Raw genomic sequence first — 20,583 nt, 5'->3', positions numbered from 1 at the left:
TCACTCAGAAACCAAACCTGCAAAATTGGTGAGCATGGGTTGAACGCTTAAATGGTGTGTTCACCACCTAACTCTTAAGACTCCTGTGCTACAATAAGCTAGTCATGGAATGGGTTAGATTGACACTAGGTCAGCTGTCAACCTTGAGAAAATTTCCTTGCAATGAGGTACACCGTAAAGCACCGCAAAATCCCCAACCCAATGGCACATCCCTCTTAGGTATTAATATGGTTCTGAGAGATCCAAGATTAGTTAAAGAAATGGGATCTTCAATTTTCAAAGAACTGAGTGTGCCACCTTCCAGTACACCTCAAGAACTGTGCTCCCTAAAAGCTGTGGTTACCAAAATGGCACAATTTTACTAAGATAACCTAGAATTACAATGGCCATTATGGGGAATGTTCCAATTAGATATGATCATTCATTTGAGAAGTACACTTGAAAGCAAGGGCTCCCAAATCAAACAAACAGAATGGGATACTTATTTTATATGCAGAAGCCTCCAAAAGACTTCAAGATTCCAAAATAGCATCACTGAAAGACTCATTACAAAGGCTAATGAAAAATTAAAGACACAAAAGGTACCTAAAACAAAAGACTAAATGACTGATGTGTCTCCGACCACTCCCCTTCTACCCTCATTTACCTGAGTACTCAGTCTACTAACTCTCTATCTTAATTGCCTTTCCACTCTGAAGACACTGTAAGGCTATAAACAAAAGACTACCAAGTTAGTCACCTTATAGCTGCAACAGCTCCAAGGCCAGAAACCTAGAACACCTGAGCCTCCCCTGTGGCACCCTCCTAGGGGTCCATCACCAAACACTGGCCCAGAAACTAGTGTCTCATTTGTAATAAACTCGGAGAATGGAAAAAAGACTGTCCTTTGTCAAATCCTTCCATAAAAACTTGAATGTCCCCATTTTCACCCCCAAAGTAGACACCATATGGGGCCCTCCCAGGGCTAACAGGACGCCGAGGAATCCTCCAGCAAACTTCTAGCAATTATTCCCTTAAACAGCTAAGAGAAACTGAGACAGGAACGAAGGGGGGCAGGGCACAACCACTAAAACAATGAGAAGGGGGACATAGACTTTAAGAAAAACAGAATATGACAGAAACTTATTAGAACCAACTAGGCCCAAGATGGCAGAAGATCTGACTTCCAGTAGACCTTATGCCTCATTGTACGCTCACTCTAATACATAAGCATGCTAAATGACACACCCACCAGTGCCACAACAGGCACCATGACGGTTCCGAGGCTGACCATAAAAAGCCAAAAAGTGGGCAGTGGCCCAATTCCTGGAAATTTCCATCCTTTCCCCAAAATAGTTAAAACATTTCTCCCACTCATTAGCATATTAAATTACCCAGCTCATAAAAACTAACAACCCTATACCCCGGGGCCACTCTCTGAGCCCATCTGCATTCTGCCTATGGAATATGTATCTCTCTAAATAAACTTGCTTTCACTTTACTTTGGCTCACTCTTGAATTATTTCCTGCTTGAAGCCAAGGACCCTCACTTGGTGGTCCATCCCAGGGATTCACTCACATGTCCCAGGACATGACATTTCTCTCTCCTGCAACAAAACTAAAAATTAGTGGAAAACTCTGCCAAAGTATGGTAGGTTCTGGGGCAACTCTCTCTCTACCCAACTTGCTCCACAGTCTGTAGATGGGATCCTAGGAAAACTGGCAGAGCCAGCAAAGGGTGAGAATTCTTACCAGAGTCAACTGTCCTAGATCTATGTAGTGCCTGGTTGAGAGGAAGATAAAATTTCATATTGTCCCTTTCTTTCCAAATTCAGATTCTTGTGAATTTGGTTTTGAGATACCCATTTGTTGTCATCCTTTCTCTCCCAAGGACAACTACTGCCTTCTTGTTTGTCTTATATTGTGTTCTGAGAACCTGGCTTGGTTTTCTGCCTGCCTGGGACATGCAAATTGTTGGTTCTTACATATGCAGGCAGCTCAACAGTCAGGCCAGGAGGCCAAAAAATGTGGCCTGACAGAAACGGTGGGTTGCACCCCATTTGTGGCTAGGATCCTATCAACAACTGCTAGCTCCCAGAGGGACTGTCTTACTTTCTTTTGGCTATCTTTGGGACTGGTTCTGCATCTTGGGAGGGCAGTATCTTTTGCACCCACTTTTTGGGAGGCCTCTTGTGTCCAAGAGGTTATTCAATACTGACAGGTATATTTACTGTTTGTCTCAGCTGAAACCTGACAAGATATGGGAAAAAAAAATTTTTTTAAGGGGCACTATGATCAAAAGTTGGCCAAACTGGAAGCTGATATTCAGAGCCCCATAGGAACTTTTTAAAGGCCTTCTCCTCTAAGCTAAAATGAAACTGTGTACCCAGAGAAAAGAAAAGCATTCCAAAGGGAAACAGCTCTAAATCAAGACCAATGGAATCTTTTGATTTCCATCTTGGTTGACGATCTCCTCTCTAACATAAGGGAGCAAGCTAAAGATAATACTGTCTGATGAGTGGGTTAGCTTCTTGATGTCATTCAGGTTGCAACCCAACTCTCTAAGGAAATAAGAACAACGGTCCTTGTCTTACAAATTTAGTCTTAGCAAGAACAAAAATGCAGCTGTAGAAGCAATTCAAAGCCCACCTAACCTTTTTACCAATCCCAAAAACTTCCCTATTCATCTCAAAAGTGTTATAGATATTGTAAAAAATCTGGACTCAGGGAACAAAAGTCCTTCTTGGTAGAATTTGTATTCTTTTATATATATATATATTTTAAGAGTTTGCCCTCTTTTTTATAAAATATGTATTTATTTATTATTTATTTGGTTGCACTGGGTCTTAGTTGAAGCAGGCGGGCTCCTTAGTTGTGGCTTGTGGGCTTCTTAGTTGCAGCTCATCAGCTACTTAGTTGCAGCTTGTGGGCTCCTTAGTTGCGGCATGCATGTGGGATCTAGTTCCCTGACCAGGGATTGAACTCGGGCTACCTGCATTGGGAGCACAGAGTCTCAACCTCTGCACCACCAGGGAAGTCCCAGAACTTACATTCTTTCTCTGTGCCTTTAGAGAGTCATCTCTAGGAACCCAGGTCATTCTTATCAGAATTCAATGGAGAAAGGATAGTCTTTTCAACAAATGGGAGTGAACAACTGGAAATCCATATCCAAAAAAGTGACCACAGACACAGATGTACAAGTTTAACAAAAAGTTAACTCAAAATAGATCACAGTGGTGTCAGCAAAAATGGTGGAATAAGGAACTCAAAATTATGCAACTCCATAAAAGCAACAAAAATAAGGGCAAAAACTGTCAGAATCAACGTTATGAAATCTGGAATTTAATTAAAGCCTTGCATCCAAGTCAGAGTGCAAATTCAAGGAACATGGCTGATTTGGGGTAAGAACAGTGAAACTGTGGTACATTCTAACTTGCCCCCATCACAGTCCTCACTCTCCAGCTTGGGAATAAAATGTCAAAATAATAGCCCACATTTCCAATATTAGAAGAATCACAACAGACCCCACTCACAAACACTTATAATTTATTTATCTGATCTGTCTGATAGCACAGCTCAAAGGCCTTGTATTTCTTTCAGCTAATTCAAAACTGGCCCAGTGCTAAAGTTGCTTCCTGGGGGGCATCTGTCAAAAATATTTACAGACTGATGTTGCCTAAGGTGATGGATGGCATTTGAGGTGAAGCTACAAATAGAAAATCCCAATAAATTCACACAAAAAGGGATTAAATCCAAAACAATTCATCAAGTGGCACTATACAAGATTAACCTACAAAAATCACTGAAACTACAAAACATCACAGAAAGAATGAAAGACCTAAATAAATGAAATGACATCTCATGTTTCTGGACTGGAAGACTTAATATGGTTCAGATGACAATATTACCCAAGGCAATCTACAGATTTAATGTAATCCCTATCAAAATCCAAACAGCCTTTTTTTTTGCAGAAATAGAAGAGGTGATCCTCAAATTTATAAGGAATTGCAAGGGACCCCAAACAGCAGAAACAATAATGAAAAAGAAGAACAAAGTTGCAAGATTCATGTATTCTGATGTCAAAACTCATTACAAAGCTACAGTAATCAAAACAGTGTGGTACTGGGACTTCCCTGGTGGTCCAGTGGATAAGACCCCGTGCTTCCAATTCAGGGGGCATGGGTTCGATCCCTGGTTGGGGAACTAAGATCCCACATGCCACGTGATGTGGCCACAAAAACAAAATAAAACGAAACAGTGTGGTACTAACAGAAGGATAGACATATAGACCAATAAAATAGAATTTAGAGTCCAGAAATAAATCCATACATCTATGCTCAATTAATGTTCAATGGGGGTAGGGGTACCAAATCATTCAATAGAAAAACAACAGTCTCTTCAGCAAGTGGTCCTGGGACAACTGGTTATTGACATGCAAAAGAATGCAGTTAGACATTTACTTCAGAATATATACAAAAATTAACTCAAAACAGACAAAGGCCTAAGTGTGAGAGCTAAAAATATGAAACTATTAGAAGGAAACAGGTAAAAATCATAATCTTGAATTAGACAATTTCTTATATATGAAACCAAACACACAATCAAACAACAAAAGATAAATTGGAGTTGACTGAAATTTAAACATTTCTGCATCAAAGGAAGGACATTATCAAGAGTAAAAAGACAACCTTCAGTATGAGAGAAAATATTTGCATATTATATACCCAATAAAGGTATACAACCCAGAATATATATAAAACACTTCTATCTCAAAATCAAACAAAAAATCCAATTAAAAAATGGGAAAATAATCTACTGAACAGACATTTCACCAAAGAAGATATGCTAGTGGCCAACAAGTTCATGAAAAATGCTCAATATCATTAGTTATTAGGAAAATGCAAATCAAAACCACAATAAGATACCACTCACACCCATTAGGATACCTAAAATTTTTTAAATACAAAATATCAAGTGCTGGTAAGTATTAGCGAAACTGGAACCCTCATACATTGCTGGTGGGAATGTAAAATGGTGCAGCTGCTGTGGAGAAGTTTGGCAAGTTCCTAGTAATTCCACTCCTAGTTATAAAAAAATTCACACAAAAACATGTAATATACGTGTTCATAGCAGCATTATTTATAGTAGTCAAAAAGCAGAAACAATCCAAATGTCCATGAACTGAGGGATGGATAAACAAAATATGGTAACTTTACAATGTAATATTATCCAGTCATAAAAAGGAATGAAGTATTCTTAAATGCTATAACAAAGATGACCTTTGAAAATATCATGCTAAGTAAAAGAAACCAGACAAAAAAAGGCCACATAGTATATGACTCAATTTATATATAAAAAGTTCAGAATAGGCAACTCCGTAGAGACAGAAAGAGGATTTAGTGGTTGTTAGGGATGAGGATGAGGGTATAATTGGGACTAAGTGCTGATAGGTATGGGATTCTGGAAAAGAAAAGGACTTTAGGGAAAAGTTAAGGATATCTAGATATTAAAGTACTGATATGAACTTCAGTTAACAATAAGGTGTCAATATTGGTTCACTATTATAACAAATGTACCATATTAAGATATTAATAATGGAAAATAGCTGTGGGGTATATAGCAACAGAAGAAACAAAACAAAATAAAATGAAATAAAATAAAATAAAAGGCTTAGTGTCCATGACACAATACCTACTGGTCTAAAATATATGTAACTAATGTATTAGAAGACAAGAAAAGAGAGACAGGAAAATATTTTTTAAATAAATAGGCAAGTGGGTTCCAATACTGACAAAAACTACAACCCTAAGATCAAAGAACCCGAAGCATGATAAATGAAAACAAACAAACCAAAAAAAAACAACAAAAAACCCAATCAATTTGGGTTGATCATAATCAATTTCCTGAAAAAGATATGAACAAAAAAGTTAAAAAAAAGTTTAAATGAGTCTGAGGGGGGAAAAAAAAACATGTACAGAGGAAAAAAGATAAAAATTTCCTCAGACTTCTCATCACAAACTATCTAAGGCAAAAGACAATGAAATGACATCTTTAAAGCCTCAGAAGAAAACAAACTACCAACAGACAATTCTATATCCAGCTAAAATAACCTTCACAAAAAGGCAAAATAACTCCCCTCCAAATAAAGAAACGAAAACCTGTGAAAATTCATTACCAGAAGTACTGCATTACAAGAAATGTTAAATGAAATTCTCTTAGGCTAAAGCAAAATGATATCAGATGAAAATGTGAATACACACAAAGTAATAGGAAACATCAAAAATGGTAAAATAAGGAGACAAATATAAAATACTTTTCACTCAAATTTATTTTATAAGAAATTTTAAAGTAAGCACAATAGTATATCGTGAGATTGATAATGAATAAAGAAATGGAAAATATGATAAAAACAGTGCAAAATAGGAGAAATTTAAGTACACTCATGTATTTTAAATGTTAAATGATCTATTACTTAAAAGTAGACTTGACAAATTAAAGAAGCCTACTGTAAATTTAAAAGAAACATCTACATGATAATTTTAAAAGAGGTATAGTAAATAAGCCAATAGCGCTGATAAAATGGAATATGGAAAATATACATTCAAATTAAAAAAGATGAGAGGAAAGGAGGACAAAAGTATAGATGAGATAAATAAAAAACAAAAGCAAACTATTGGTTTATACAATATGGTGTAGAGCCATTTCTCCCTGCTCCTCTCTGTAAAGCTCTTCCTATGAAACAATATGAGACAATCAACAGTGAACTGTGAAAAGTGTTAAGAAAAAGGCAAACTGGTTTATGACCCCAGGACTGGAGGAACAACTGTAGCAGGTCCCTCCACTCAACAGAAGAAGGCCATCCAGACTCATTGTTTCCCAACCCTCAACCTAGCAACAGGAAGTAGGTAGTTTCATTCTTCTCCCCAGATTAAAAGGCAGTCCTTTTGACAGCTCCAGGCAAGCCAGAACTGCTGGCAAAGGGGACTGATCTAGAAGATCCCATCCAACAACAGGCAGACTGGGGAGGCACTCCCCTCCCCTACCAAGAAACAGAAGTAGGTGGGCCGAAATGACAAGAGAGACCCAACCAGCACAAGCACCTTGTCAAGGAAGCCTCTTTGCCTCCACAGGCTAAGATTTCTCTTTTCACTGAGACACCAACTGAATGGTGAGATATATCATATTCATGGATCAGAAGAGTCAATATTATTAAGAGGCCAATTTTCCCCAATCTGACTTATAGAGTCAGTGAAATCATAAAACAATATTAAAGCAGTCTTTTCTTTCAAAAAGAAATTGACAAGTTCATTCTAAAATGTATGTGAAAATGCAAAGGACTTAGAATAACCAAAACAATTTTGAAACAGGAGAACAAAGTTAGAGAACTTATACTATTTCCAAAAAGATTTACTATAAAGATAAGGGAACAGACAGTGTAAAGAAGATATAAAGGTCAGAGGAACAAAATAAAGGGTCCATAGATAGACCCCACACACACATAAACAAATAATCAAATGATTTTTTAAAAGATGCCAAGTTAATTCAGTGGAGAAAGGGTAGTCTTTTCAACAAATGGAGCTGAAACAGTTGAATATTCAAATGAAGTAATAAAAATCTAGACCCTTACCATAGACCACATACAAAATGTACTCAAAATAGATCATACACCTAAACAGAGTTAAAACATTTAGAAAACACGGGAAAAAAATCTTTGATGCCATTGGATCTGCAAAGATTTCTTAGAAAAGAAAAAACTGATAAGCTGAACTTCATCAAAATGAAAAGCTTTTTGTGAAAAACCACAGACTGGGGGAAATATTCACAATTAACAAAGAACTCTTATAACTCAATAATAAGAAGACAAACAACCCAAACTAAGAAGAGGCAAATGATATGAACAGATGCTTCACAAAATAAGATACACAAATGGCCAATAAGTAAGTGAAAAATGCCTAACCTCATTATTCATCAGGGATATAAATGAAAACCACAATGAAAAACCTATACACTCCTTAGAATGGCTACATCAAAAAGTGACAATACCAAGCATTGACAAAAATGTGGAACAACTGCAACTCTTGCACACTGCTGATGGAAATGTAAGATGGAACAACAACTTCAAAAAAGTTTGATATTGCACATAATAACCCTACCAACCCAGAAATTTTACTCTTAAGTTTTTAACCGAGAGATATAAAAACACCAGTCTACACAAAAATGCACATTAAGTTCATTACAGCTATGTTCTTAACAATCAAAAACTGCAAACAACAGGTGAATGGATTAAAAAACTGTAATATATGCATACAGTGGAATACCACTCAGCAATAAAAATGAAGGTATTTATTGATACATGCTAAAACATGTTATGAATCTCAAAATCATGCTGAATGAAAGAAGACAAACAAGAGGACATCTTGTATAATTCCATTTATGTGAAATGCAATTAAAAAAATCAATCTAACCTAGTGCTACAAAGCAGATCATTGGTTTGCCAGGGGCCAGAAGGGAGAGGGACATCCCAGGAGGGACTGGGAAGGGGAATGAGGAACCCTTCTGCATAAAGGGTATGCTGTCTTTCTTAATTGCAGGAATGATTACATATGGTTATACTCTTATTAAAACTCATTAAATCAGCTACTTAAATAGGGTATATTTTACCACATTTAAATTATACTTCAAAGTTGATTAAAAAACCCTCAAACCTTATTACTTTATATTGAAACTGAAAAAATTTTAAATCATAAACAGAAAAATGGACAATATTGTTATAGTTACACAGTCATATATTATGTTTTTTTTAAGTTTTCTTGATATGGACCACTTTTAAAGTCTTTATTGAATTTGTTACAATATTGCTTCCGCTTTATGTTTTGGTTTTTTGGCCACAAGGCATGTGGGATCTTAGCTCCCCGACCAGGGATCGAACCCACACCCCCTGCATTGGAAAGTGAAGTCTTAACCACTGGACTGCCACGGAAGACCCCATATATTACGTTTTATTAAAATGAATCAACTAAAGCAAAATATATCAACATATATAAATACCAAAACCACGCATTTGAAGACAAAAGTTGCAGAACACGTTCCCAGTGATATACCTGTAAAACAATGTTATATCACACACATATACACAATAATATATGTGTATTATTGTAAAAGTAATGAGACGTGGGATCAGTATTAACCAAATTTAGAATACTGTGGAAGGTGGTAACAGTTATAGGATGTAGAATGGGCTATGAAAAGCTTCCTGTAAATTTAAATGGGAGCACTGAGGTCTTATGTCCTAGAGTATTCTAGCCAGTACTCTAGCTTCATTCACACTCAATGTTTCCGGTTACTGAACCTAAGAAGAGGAAGCAGAAGCAGTCTCAATGCTGCCCCTGGCTGATCCTGACAATTGTTCTGGGGATCTAGTCCATTCTGAGATCCCCTAGAGGTACACCCCTGGATGAACCAGACAATTAGGCAGTACAGTCATCCCTCAGTATCTGCTGGGGACTGGTTCCAGGACACCTCTTCAAATACCAAAATCAGCTGATGCTCAAGTTCTTTACAGTAGGCCCTCCATACTCTTGGGTTCTGCATATGTGGATTCAACCAACCACAGAACTGCAGATAGGAAAACACAGACATGAAGGACCAACTGTATTTGCATGGGTAATAGCACAGTTGGGGTGCAGACTCATCAAAAACATGTGATGGCTCATGATGTGGAAGGCCATGGGCTGATACGTGTTTCTCCAAAAGTAGTATCAGAGACTGAGAAGATTATTCAATTTACTTGTGCTTTTAAAAAAGCTTCATATTCCAGTTAATATTTTTATAAATGCCTATTTTCAGTTTTATTTCTACTAAAAGGTTTGAAATAAGTGCAAAATATAACTTTTAGAATAACATCATATCTAAAGGAACATTTCTGTCCATATTTCCTAAGTTGACAGACTTCCTTCAAAACAATCTTCAGATATAATAAAGTCTGAATTCTGTTAAAGCTTTCACATTCAAAACATCTTTAAGACGTCATCTCAACATCGCCTTGTTCAGTAAAATGGCATTTCTTGATATAGGCTCAACTATATTTGCTGTATTCTTCAGGTCTTTTCCCTATTATTTCCCTGACATACAGTAAGTACAACTTGTGTATGAAGCTTTCAAAAAAATACAAGATGTTGACAGCTTTCCCCAGGCAGGTGTGGTTTATCTGACTGTTAGTAATGGCCAAGTTCTGGAAGAACATTTTCCTACATACATTTGATTCACAGGATTATCTCCTATGTAAGTTATTTGTTTAACAAGCCCTAACTTATAATATTTCCCCACATTCCCTATATACATTAGTAGGGTTTCTTCTACATGTATTCATTTTTTAGTTGTCTTATTAATAGATATTCATTACATTCATAGTAATTTCCCCTATGGTTACTCTTTCATTTACTTTGGAATATGACTTAGGGTAAAAAATTTGCCACTTTACATTCATAGGGGTCATGTTCTGTGTGAATTCTCCATAGTATTTCAAGGTATGAAACGCTAGATACTAAGATTTCTCTAATTGCTAAATTTAAAAGACTTTTTCCCCTGTATGTAATTTTGAATGTACTGTGAGAACTGATTTCTTAGAGGTTTTCCCACACTCAATACATTCATAGGGTTTCTCCCTTATGTGTCTTCTCTGATGTACTTTGAGACCTGAGTTGCAACTGAAGGTTTTCCCACAATGACTGCATTCATAGGGTTTCTCCCCTGTGTGTGTCCTCTGATGTTTAGTGAGATCTGACTTATGATAGAAAGGCTTCCCGCATTCATTACACTTATAAGGTTTTTCCCCTGTGTGTATCCTCTGATGTACAGTGAGGACTGATTTCTCAGAGAAAGATTTCCCACACTCCTTACATTCATAGGGCTTCTCCCCTGTGTGAGTTCTCTGATGTGATCTGAGGACTGAATTGCAAGTGAAGGTTTTCCCACACTGATCACAGTGAGAAGACTTCTCCCCTCTGTGTGTTCTCTTATGTACTGTATAGTCTGACTTATAGTAGAAGGTTTTCCCACATTTTTTACACACATAGGGTTTTTCCCCTGTGTGAGCTCTCTGGTGTACTGTAAGGTATGAATTTCTAGAGAAGAATTTCCCACATTCCTTACATTCATAGGGTTTCTCACCTGTGTGAGTTCTCTGGTGTTTAGTGAGATCTGACTTATTGTAAAAGGTTTTTCCACATTCATTACACTTATAAGGTTTTTCCCCTGTGTGTATTCTCTGATGTACCGTGAGGACTGATTTCTCAGAGAAGGATTTCCCACACTCATTACATTCATAGGGTTTCTCCTTAGTGTGTGTTCTCTGGTGTACTTTTAGGCCTGAATTGCGACTGAAGGTTTTCTCACATTCATTACATTTGTAGGGTTTCCTCCCTATGTGAGTTTTCTGGTGTTTAGTGACATCTGACTTATGACAGAAGGTTTTCCCACATACCTTACATTCATATGGTTTCTCACCTGAGTGAGTTCTCTGATGTACTGTAAGGTATGAATTCCTGGAGAAAAATTTCCCACATTGACTACACTCATAGGGTTTCTCACCTGTGTGTGTTTTCTGATGTACTGTGAGAACTGAGTTGCTTATGAAGGTTTTCCCACATTGAATACATTCATAGGGTTTCTCCCCTGTGTGAATTCTCTGGTGTACTGTGAGATATGACTTATGGTAGAAGCTTTTTCTACATTCCTTACATTCATAGGGTTTCTCTCCTGTGTGAGTTCTCTGATGAATTATGAGGTGTGAATTCCTAGAGAAGGATTTCCCACATTCATTACATTTATAGGGCTTCTCTCCAGTGTGGATTCTCTGATGTAAAGTGAGAAGTGACTTCCTAGAGAAGCATTTCCCACATTCGTTACATTCATAGGGTTTCTCTCCTGTATGTAGTCTCTGATGTTTGGTGAGTTTTGATTTTTCACAGAATGCTTTTTCACATTCATTACATTCATAGACATTGTCTCCTATAGTTGTTCTCTGAGTTACATTAAGAACTGACTTCTCCCAGAAAGGTTCCCCCAGGTTGTTACATTCAAATGTTCTCTCTCCTGTGTCAGGAAAGTTTGATCTGCTGAAATTACCCACTTTTTCAATATGTTCATAATCTTTCACCTTCAAATGAACTCTATGTTTCAAGAGAGATAATTTCTCAGAGGTTTTACCATGTTCATTAAACTCATAAAGACTTTCTCTTTTTGGGGGGGTTGAATAATTACAGAATGTTTTATCACATTCCCTATGTTCACAAGGACTCTGTCCCTTGTGAGCTTGTTTATATGTGATGAAAAGTGTCTTCTCACAGAAATCTTTCCCACGTTCTTTGTAGTCAAAAGACTGCTCTACATTTTTAATTTTCTCATAGGGAATGAAGTCTTCATTATGACTGAGGTACTTTCCATTTTGAATGAATTCATAAGGTATCTCTCCCACATGAGTTTTTTCATGGTTAATACGAAGGAATAATTTTCCATATGCGCTGAGATCATCAGACTTCTTTCTTAAATAGTTTTTCTCAATAATTAATTCTGAAATATATTTCAAACTCATACCACTTGTGTCACATTTACAAGGTATTTTTACAGAAGAAACTGGGTATGTGCTGAAATTAAACATTTTTCCTAATACATTACCTCTCTCTATAGTCAGTGTTTTGCTGCTGATAAACGGAGCTTGCCTGAGATGTCTGTCCTGGATTTCCTGACTCTGCTCTAGCTGGTTATCAACTTTGCAGACTTCTGGAAAAGAGAAAAAAAACACTATAAGTTATTAATTTTATTACAATTATGATAAACTTACACTTACATACAAATGCCCTTTTATATGATTGACTCAGTTTCTTGAAATAAGAGTAATCCAAGATGTTTGTGTCCCTCATCCTTTTGGCTTAGAAGAAATAAACAAAACCTGACAGAGCAGAAATTGGGGATAAAAACTTAGAATGCACCCATCTACATTTGATAATTTATAAGTATGTACTTCAAGACTTAATACAGAGGTTTAAAATAAATACAAATCACAGTGAATAAAGGAAGACAGACTTTGAAAAAAAAAAAGACTGATCCAGGTGTGGGAAATGCAGAGAAACAGAGAGGCAATGATTACTAGGTAAGAATACCCTGGAGAAATATCAGAGGACTGATTTAATCTTTTGAAGGATACAGATTAGACTTTACATGATTTCCTTATACTTAAAATACTGTGGCTAAATCTCTAAGGTTTACATGTTTCTCATTCAATTCTCCTCTTTTTAAAATTATTTTTATTTTCTCTTATATATTGCTAACTTATTATACTGTTAATACCAAATTAAATTTATGGAAAAGTACCAATTTGTTCCTGCTTAAGGAGACCTGTAGCCTACTTTCTTATTCATTCTCTACTCATATGAATTACAAAGAATACAAATGTCTACCAGGAAATGTAAAATCAAAGAGACAAGGAAGACTGCCAGAGGGTCAATTCCATTTGTTTTTTTGTTTGTTTGTTTTGTGGTATGCAGGCCTCTCACTGTTGTGGCCTCTCCCGTTGCAGAGCACAGGCTCCGGATGCACAGGCTCAGCAGCCATGGCTCACGGGCCCAGCCGCTCCGCGGCATGTGGGATCTTCCCAGACCGGGGCACGAACCTGTGTCCCCTGCATCGGCAGGCAGACTCTCAACCACTGTGCCACCAGGGGAACCTGTTTTTAGTTTTAGTATATTCAGGTTATTCTCTAAGAGTTTCTGCAAAAGTTAACCTATCCAACCATCAAATGCTAACTTTTCCTCATCTTAAATTTTCTGTGACAAATTTAATATGTTAATGTATTTTTTTGCTTTTAAACCCAGATCTCTACATTTCTGGGTTTTATTTATATTTAAAACCATGGAGGACCTGACCTAAAATATTCACTGATACTTACATTTATTTATCCTAAGAATTCTCAGCTAGACTTCATCTTGTTATCTTCCTGTTCAGTATTTGCAATATAACAATGATGACCCTGTTCAAAAACCTGTCCAGAGCCCACTGTCTCCAAGCATCATTAGACAAAATAGACTGCAGTTACCATTCTGGGGGGAAAAATACTTTTTCCAACTATATTCATATTGGGTACCCACACTATCACTCCACAAGGCCATAATAAATGTATTCTTTCTAGAAATGACAGACTATTAATTTTCCAGAAATTGTTCAAGTTCAACCAAGACTTTCACTAAGCTGGTTTACATTCCTATTTTGGCTTTGCTTAGAACTTAAACATTAAACATCAGGGAAATGACACTGTCTCATATCTGCTTCCCAATATGTCTTTACAAACATCTCTACAATTTCAAGTTCTATTTACACTGAAATTTAAAATTCATTACATTCTGTACATCTCATTCTATCACAACACTGGACAATACTCCTTTGTAACATAAACATCCTCTATTAACTGCTGAAATGTAAAATACTCAGTTGTCTTTTTTTTCCCCCTTCTTTTCCCAACTATAACCCATGGTCTTACAAGTGTTTACTTCTGATTTCCTTTGAATACCTTGAGTGGATATGGAATTAATGGGCCTTAACAAGCAGTGTGCTTTTCAAAACACAAATCACAAATTTTATTCAAACCTGTAATTTTTGAACAAGGATCTAAAGGTTTAAAACTCAATATATGCATTGAGAAGTTAATTCTTTTGTAGTGTCTTCTGAATGAATCAGTATAAAGGCCCTCTCACTCATCAAGAGTAACAATTAAGTAATGATCCAATATCCATTATAAGTTATATAACAGAATAAGATACGCTCTCTTTTGAGAAAGCATAATATACATAAGAAAACAGCCTCATTCAATATCCATACACTATCAAGAATTAGAATCTACAGCAGATAATGTATATCAAAACAAGCAAGAAACATTTCATGAAAGCTGGGGAACCTTGAGCTTAAATTTTAAAATTTATCAAAATATTTTTACTTCAAAGGATAAAAATAAAAAATAAAAATAAACTAAAGTGAATACATGTTTCAACATGTATACACATATATTATAAGCTAATGGGAAATACCAAGATTTGTTGGAAATATCTCTTAAAAATAACTGCTTATTAAATCTATAATTTTTATTATGAAAATAATGTACAAATATCACATTAATTGGTATCATCAATATTTAAAACAAATAATTCATTTCAAAGCACTGTTAAAAAGCACATAAATACAGAGACTCTCAAGCTTTCTCTTTTATATCAATAAATTCTAAACTGATTTTTAATGGATATAGTTTCTATTCTGTTTCATGAATGGTAAAGCCAGGATTTGAAGCACAAAGACAAAAGAAAAAGAAAACCACAAGTATTTAAATAAAAATCAGTGGATGGTCACCTTAAGGCAAGCACTGAGTATAAAAAAAAACTAATTAATAAATATAGCATTCTATATAGTGGAATAACATCCCTTTTTGGATCACTAACCAAAAAGGGCTTAATTATTTAAAAACAAATATGCTAGTACTGAGTTTATACCAACTATTAGACCAAATTCACTGCACGTCCATGAATAAACCTTAATCCTGACCTCAGGACCTTAGTACACAGTAGAGGAAATGTGGTAAGTGGATGCACAAATACAGCTATACTATATTGCAGAATGTAATAAACACATAAAAGAGAAATGAAGGATTATGAGAGTGGGAACAGGTAGAGATATTTTTTTTGAGGGGATCTATGAAGGCTTTTTAGAGGAAAGGGTAGAGATTTGTTTTGTTTTGTTTTGTTCTGGACTTACAAAGGATATAAAAATTATGAAACAGATATTTTTTAGTACTCTATTTTGAAATGAATAAGAAAATCAAACAATGGCAAAATGTATAGCTCCTTCTGAATATTAATAATTTTTATCATGGTAAATGAAGCATTATATGAATCTGCTATACAAATACTGAACTATGACTAATTTAGTCATTAATCTGTAGAGGGGATAATTTCCAAATTCTAAATATGAGTTTGGGTATTTTTCAGCTTATAAATATTACTTGTTTTGTGAAAATATAATTTTAAGCAGAGTGCTCTTTTTTTTTTTTTTTTTTTTGCGGTACGCGGGCCTCTCACTGTTGTGGCCTCTCCCGTTGTGGAGCACAGGCTCCGGATGCACAGGCTCAGCGGCCATGGCTCACGGGCCCAGCCGCTCCGCGGCATATGGGATCCTCCCAGACCGGGGCACGAACCCGTATCCCCTGCATCAGCAGGCGGACTCTCAACCACTGCGCCACCAGGGAGGCCCCAGAGTGCTCTTTTTTGCTCAAAAAATTATTTATGGAAATATATTATTTTTCTCTTTTGGCTCAGATGTTCGACAAAGTCAAGAAATAATCTAAAAAGAAGAGTAAAAAACAAAAAACAAGAAAAATGCTTAAAAATATTAATAATGATAATAACAACAAGAAAAATAACAAACCATCTCCATGAGCCAGGCTCTGTTCCATGTACCTTTCACATATTAATTCATGAGAATCACTGAGTACATAGGAATCAAACATAGAGCTGTAGGGAAGGAAAGCATATATATGGGTGATACTCAGGAAGGATTAAATGGGAGTTTAGCACCCCCAGTTTTGTGCCAGCATTATTAAGGGACTTCCCTGGTGGTCCAGTGGGTAAGACTCCATGCTCCCAATGCAAAGGGCCCAGGTTTGATTCCTGGTTGGGGAACTAGATCCTGCATGCATGCCGCCACTAAGAGTCTGCATGCCGCAACTAAGAGTCTGCATGCTGCAACTAAGAAGTCCACATGCTGCAATTATGAGCCCGCATGCCGCAACTAAAAAAAAAAAGATCCCGCATGTCTCAACTAAGACTCGGCACAGCCTAAATAAATAAATAAATAAATAAATATTTTTAAAAACATCATTAAAAGAGAAAAACTTATATTTCGTATATTACACATTGGGAAAAATGTAACTCAGGCTACTAACATGATAAATTAGATGCTTTGGGGGGAAAAGTATAATTTCATTTAGAAACTAGAACAAACTAAAACAATATGGTTAGTGTTCTGGGTGGTGTCAGTGGAAAATGAGAAAATAAAAATATTTTTTAAATACTTTTACAAAAGTATAACAATAATAGTGATCTAGGGACTTCCCTGGTGGTCCAGTGGTTAGGAATTCACCTTCCAGTGCATGGGACGCAGGTTCAATCCCTGCTCTGGGAACTAAGACCCCACATACCACAGGGCAACTAAACCCACGTGCTGCAACTATTGAGCCCACGTGCTCTGGAGCCCATGCACCACAACTAGAGAAGCCCAAGCCGCAACAAAGATCCCATGCATGGCAACAAAGAGCCCGTGCGCCACAACGAAAGACCCCACATGTTGCAATCCCACGTGCCTCAATCCTGTGTGCTGCAACTAAGACCTGATGCATCCAAATAAATATTTTTTAAAAAACCAATAATAGTGATCTAATATCAGTAAGAAAGGATGATAGAGAGAAAAATAAAATGCTGCTATGTCAGTTTCAAGAGTAGAAGGTTCACAGAACCTAATAAATGAAGATAAGAGGGAAGATTGTAATTTGTGAATGATGATTTTAATAGTAGCTCTGGCCACATTAGAGGAATTGGAGTATCCTGTTAGAGATGTTCTGCAGACACATAAAACACAGAATGCTGAGTGAGCAAAAGATGCTGAAGATATGAAGTTACTAAAACCTGATGTCTTAGATATAGGCTATTTTATTATTTGAAGATCCAATTTGACAATTTGACTGGTAAATTTAGTCCTTTTGTATACAATTATGGTGATTATTAAATATGTCACATCTCCATTTTACTTGACACTTTATATTTGTCACAGTTTTACTACTACTTTTATTGTACCTTTCTTCCTTTGTCTTAAACTGATTTTTTTTTTATCTTTTCCACTTTTTTCTCTTTACAACTTTGGAGGTTATACATACCTGTTTCTCCACTTTAGGTGGCTGTCCATTAAATTCTGTCATTAATACTTAACTTAAGATCTAAGATGCTTCTATAAGCTGAACCTCTTTTTCTGAATAAGCGAAGAGTCAAATGCCATTTGATCATCTTCCAACCCAATTATGCAACTATTTTTTAGTTTATCATAGTGTCTTTTTTAGCCTTACAAATGAGATACCATAATGATTCTATCCACATGTTGTTTAGCTTTAGCTATAAGTTTCCTAATTTCTTATGATTTACCACTCCTCTCATCTCAAGCACTCTTCTGGGTTTCATTTTCTCTCTTCCTGTAGTATTTCTATTTTAATTTTACTAACAAAATTATACAAAAGATATTGTTCCTATAATTTATTTCAGGACCAATCCAAATTTAATCATACACTCTGACAAAGACTCTCTCCTTGACTAAATTTTAGTTAAGCTCCTCTGAGACTTATTCTTGACTAGGTCTTGACCTTGGCCTTTCATGTCTGTCTCTGCTGAGCAGTTTTAGCAAGAATCCATGTCAGTCTAGCGACAATCTCCTCACCCTTGATATCTCCTCACCCATAAGTTCCTCATGCTCCAACCATGATTTATAAACCCTTGGCCTGCATTTAGCAAGAATTCTGTTACACCAGTTTAGCAAGAATCTCCCTACCCCTGATGTCTCCTCTTAGTAATTTTCTATTCACTTACCCCTTCACTCTGCTTGTTGGCTACAAATCCCCAGCTGCCTTTGCTGTATTTGGAGTTGAGCTCAGTTTTACTGAAACTTTATCCCTCTATTGCAATAGTTACTGAATAAAATCTATATTGCCTTTAACTAATATCTGGCTTTATTTCTCTTTGACAACTCTCATCCTTTAAAAAATAGCTTCCCAGGGGCTTCCCTGGTGGTGCAGTGGTTGAAAGTCCACCTGCCGATGCAGGGGACACGGGTTTGTGCCCCGGTCTGGGAAGATCCCACATGCCGTGGAGCGGCTGGGCCCGTGAGCCATGGCCACTGAGCCTGCGCGTCCGGAGCCTGTGCTCTGCAACGGGAGAGGCCACAACAGTGAGAGGCCCGCAGACCGCCAAAAAAAAAAAAAAAATAGCTTCCTGAGTTCATTATTCTAGATTGACAAATATTTTTTGCTTCAATTTAGATGTCTCTGGAAATGTCTCATTCCTTAGGCGGTAACCTGATTTAATCTCTGGCTGCTATTAAGATCCAGTGTTCTCCAGTTATACTAATAGTACTTAAGTATATATTACTTTTTATTTATCCTGCTTGGTGTGCTTTTTGTATCCACATATGTGGTCTTACTGAATGATTTCTGGAAAATTCTAAGCTATTATTGCTTCAAATATTGCTTCTCCATTCTTCTTTCTGCTTCTTGTGATCCAATGATTCATGTTATATCTGTCTTCTCATCCCTGTCCTATACATCTTTGAACGTATTGACCTATTTTCCTTCTCCTGTCACCCTATACTTGGACTGTGTCATTTATTTAGTGGTATTTTCTAGTAAAGTCTCTTCAGCTGCATCTAATCTGGTACTTAATCCATTTTTTAGAATTTAAACAACTTATTTTTAGTTCTAAAGATTCTAATGGAAAAAATAAATAAATAATATAAAAATTCTAATGGGTTATTCAACAATCTGCCTAGCCATTTAGACATTCTTTCTTCCTTACTGATTTTATTTCATCTTTTATTTCTTTGAATGGATGCTTTACACTTAACTATCTAAAAAAGCCATTATCTTAATTAACAGGTGTTGGAAAATATGTTATTCCTGCTTAATCTCACGAACAATATATTTCTTTAAGTTTTTTTTTTTAAGCTCCTATTTAATAAGTGAGAATCCTAATGTCCTGCATTGAGGGTGCTTTTCCTTAAGAGAGAACTCATTTTCTTTTGCTTAAAGCAAGCTACCAACCTGAGATGAATTTAGCCAACAATCTGGATCCCCTACTATGGGAGTATAGGGGGACAGGAGTAGAAGATAAATACTCTATCCCCAGAGAAGGAGCAGAGAACCCATCTTGGGCCCAAAATCCGTAACTGATACAAAAGTAGAAGTCTCTTACCACTGAAGAAAAGGGAGGTATGCTGAGGAAACCCCACTGCCGAGGCCCAGGCTCACACCTAAAACTGAAGCTGGATCAGAACAACAAAGAACACCCTTGCCCCCACCAGAAGTACAGCATGAAGTAACAAGTAGTAGCAGCCCACTGCTGGAGGAAGAGCAAGAGCAGAAAGATAAACCTCTGTAATACAGCTTTGGGAGGACAGCTAAAAGCTGAAAATGGAGCACAAATACTGAGAAAATTCTCCTGACATGAAAGATCCAAGAACCACGGAATAATATCAAACACAGCCACATATAAGTAACTGGAGTCACAGAAAAAACGATAGAAAAGATGAAAGACATCAAACCATGTATTTGAGCTGAGAAAACAACAAAAAAAATACAGACAAGACAAAACAAAGCTAAACCTAGAAACATCACAGCCAAACAGTTGAAAACCAAAGATAAAAAAAGTCTTGGATGCAGCTAGAAAAAACAGAACATTAAATACAGAAGAACAAAGGAGGAAGTAAGAGTGTAAGCCAGAAGACAGTGGATCAGCTCTTTAAAGTAAGGAC

General features: G+C 36.5%; 2 protein-coding genes across 2 annotated transcripts in view; both read right to left on the bottom strand.

Annotated features, from left to right (window-relative positions):
- The window catches only part of LOC309814643 (uncharacterized protein), an 82,784-nt gene extending 70,065 nt beyond the window's left edge, over positions 1–12,719 (bottom strand). The window contains exon 1 of the mRNA XM_082640653.1: positions 12,655–12,719. The gene's annotated coding sequence lies outside the window, so the exon portion shown is untranslated. The remainder of the gene's footprint in view (positions 1–12,654) is intronic.
- The window catches only part of LOC309814546 (uncharacterized protein), a 37,353-nt gene continuing 25,902 nt past the window's right edge, over positions 9,133–20,583 (bottom strand). Inside the window, exon 4 of the mRNA XM_082640536.1 lies at positions 9,133–12,759. Coding sequence (XP_082496662.1) covers positions 10,547–12,637 — 2,091 coding nt within the window. The 5' untranslated portion in view covers positions 12,638–12,759 and the 3' untranslated portion in view covers positions 9,133–10,546. The remainder of the gene's footprint in view (positions 12,760–20,583) is intronic.

The sequence above is a fragment of the Mesoplodon mirus genome (genome assembly GCF_964341445.2).
Source record: "Mesoplodon mirus genome assembly, chromosome: 2".
In the NCBI taxonomy this organism is placed as follows: domain Eukaryota; kingdom Metazoa; phylum Chordata; class Mammalia; order Artiodactyla; family Ziphiidae; genus Mesoplodon; species Mesoplodon mirus.
Note: the sequence above shows the minus strand (reverse complement) of the source record. Positions and strands in the feature narration are given on the sequence as shown.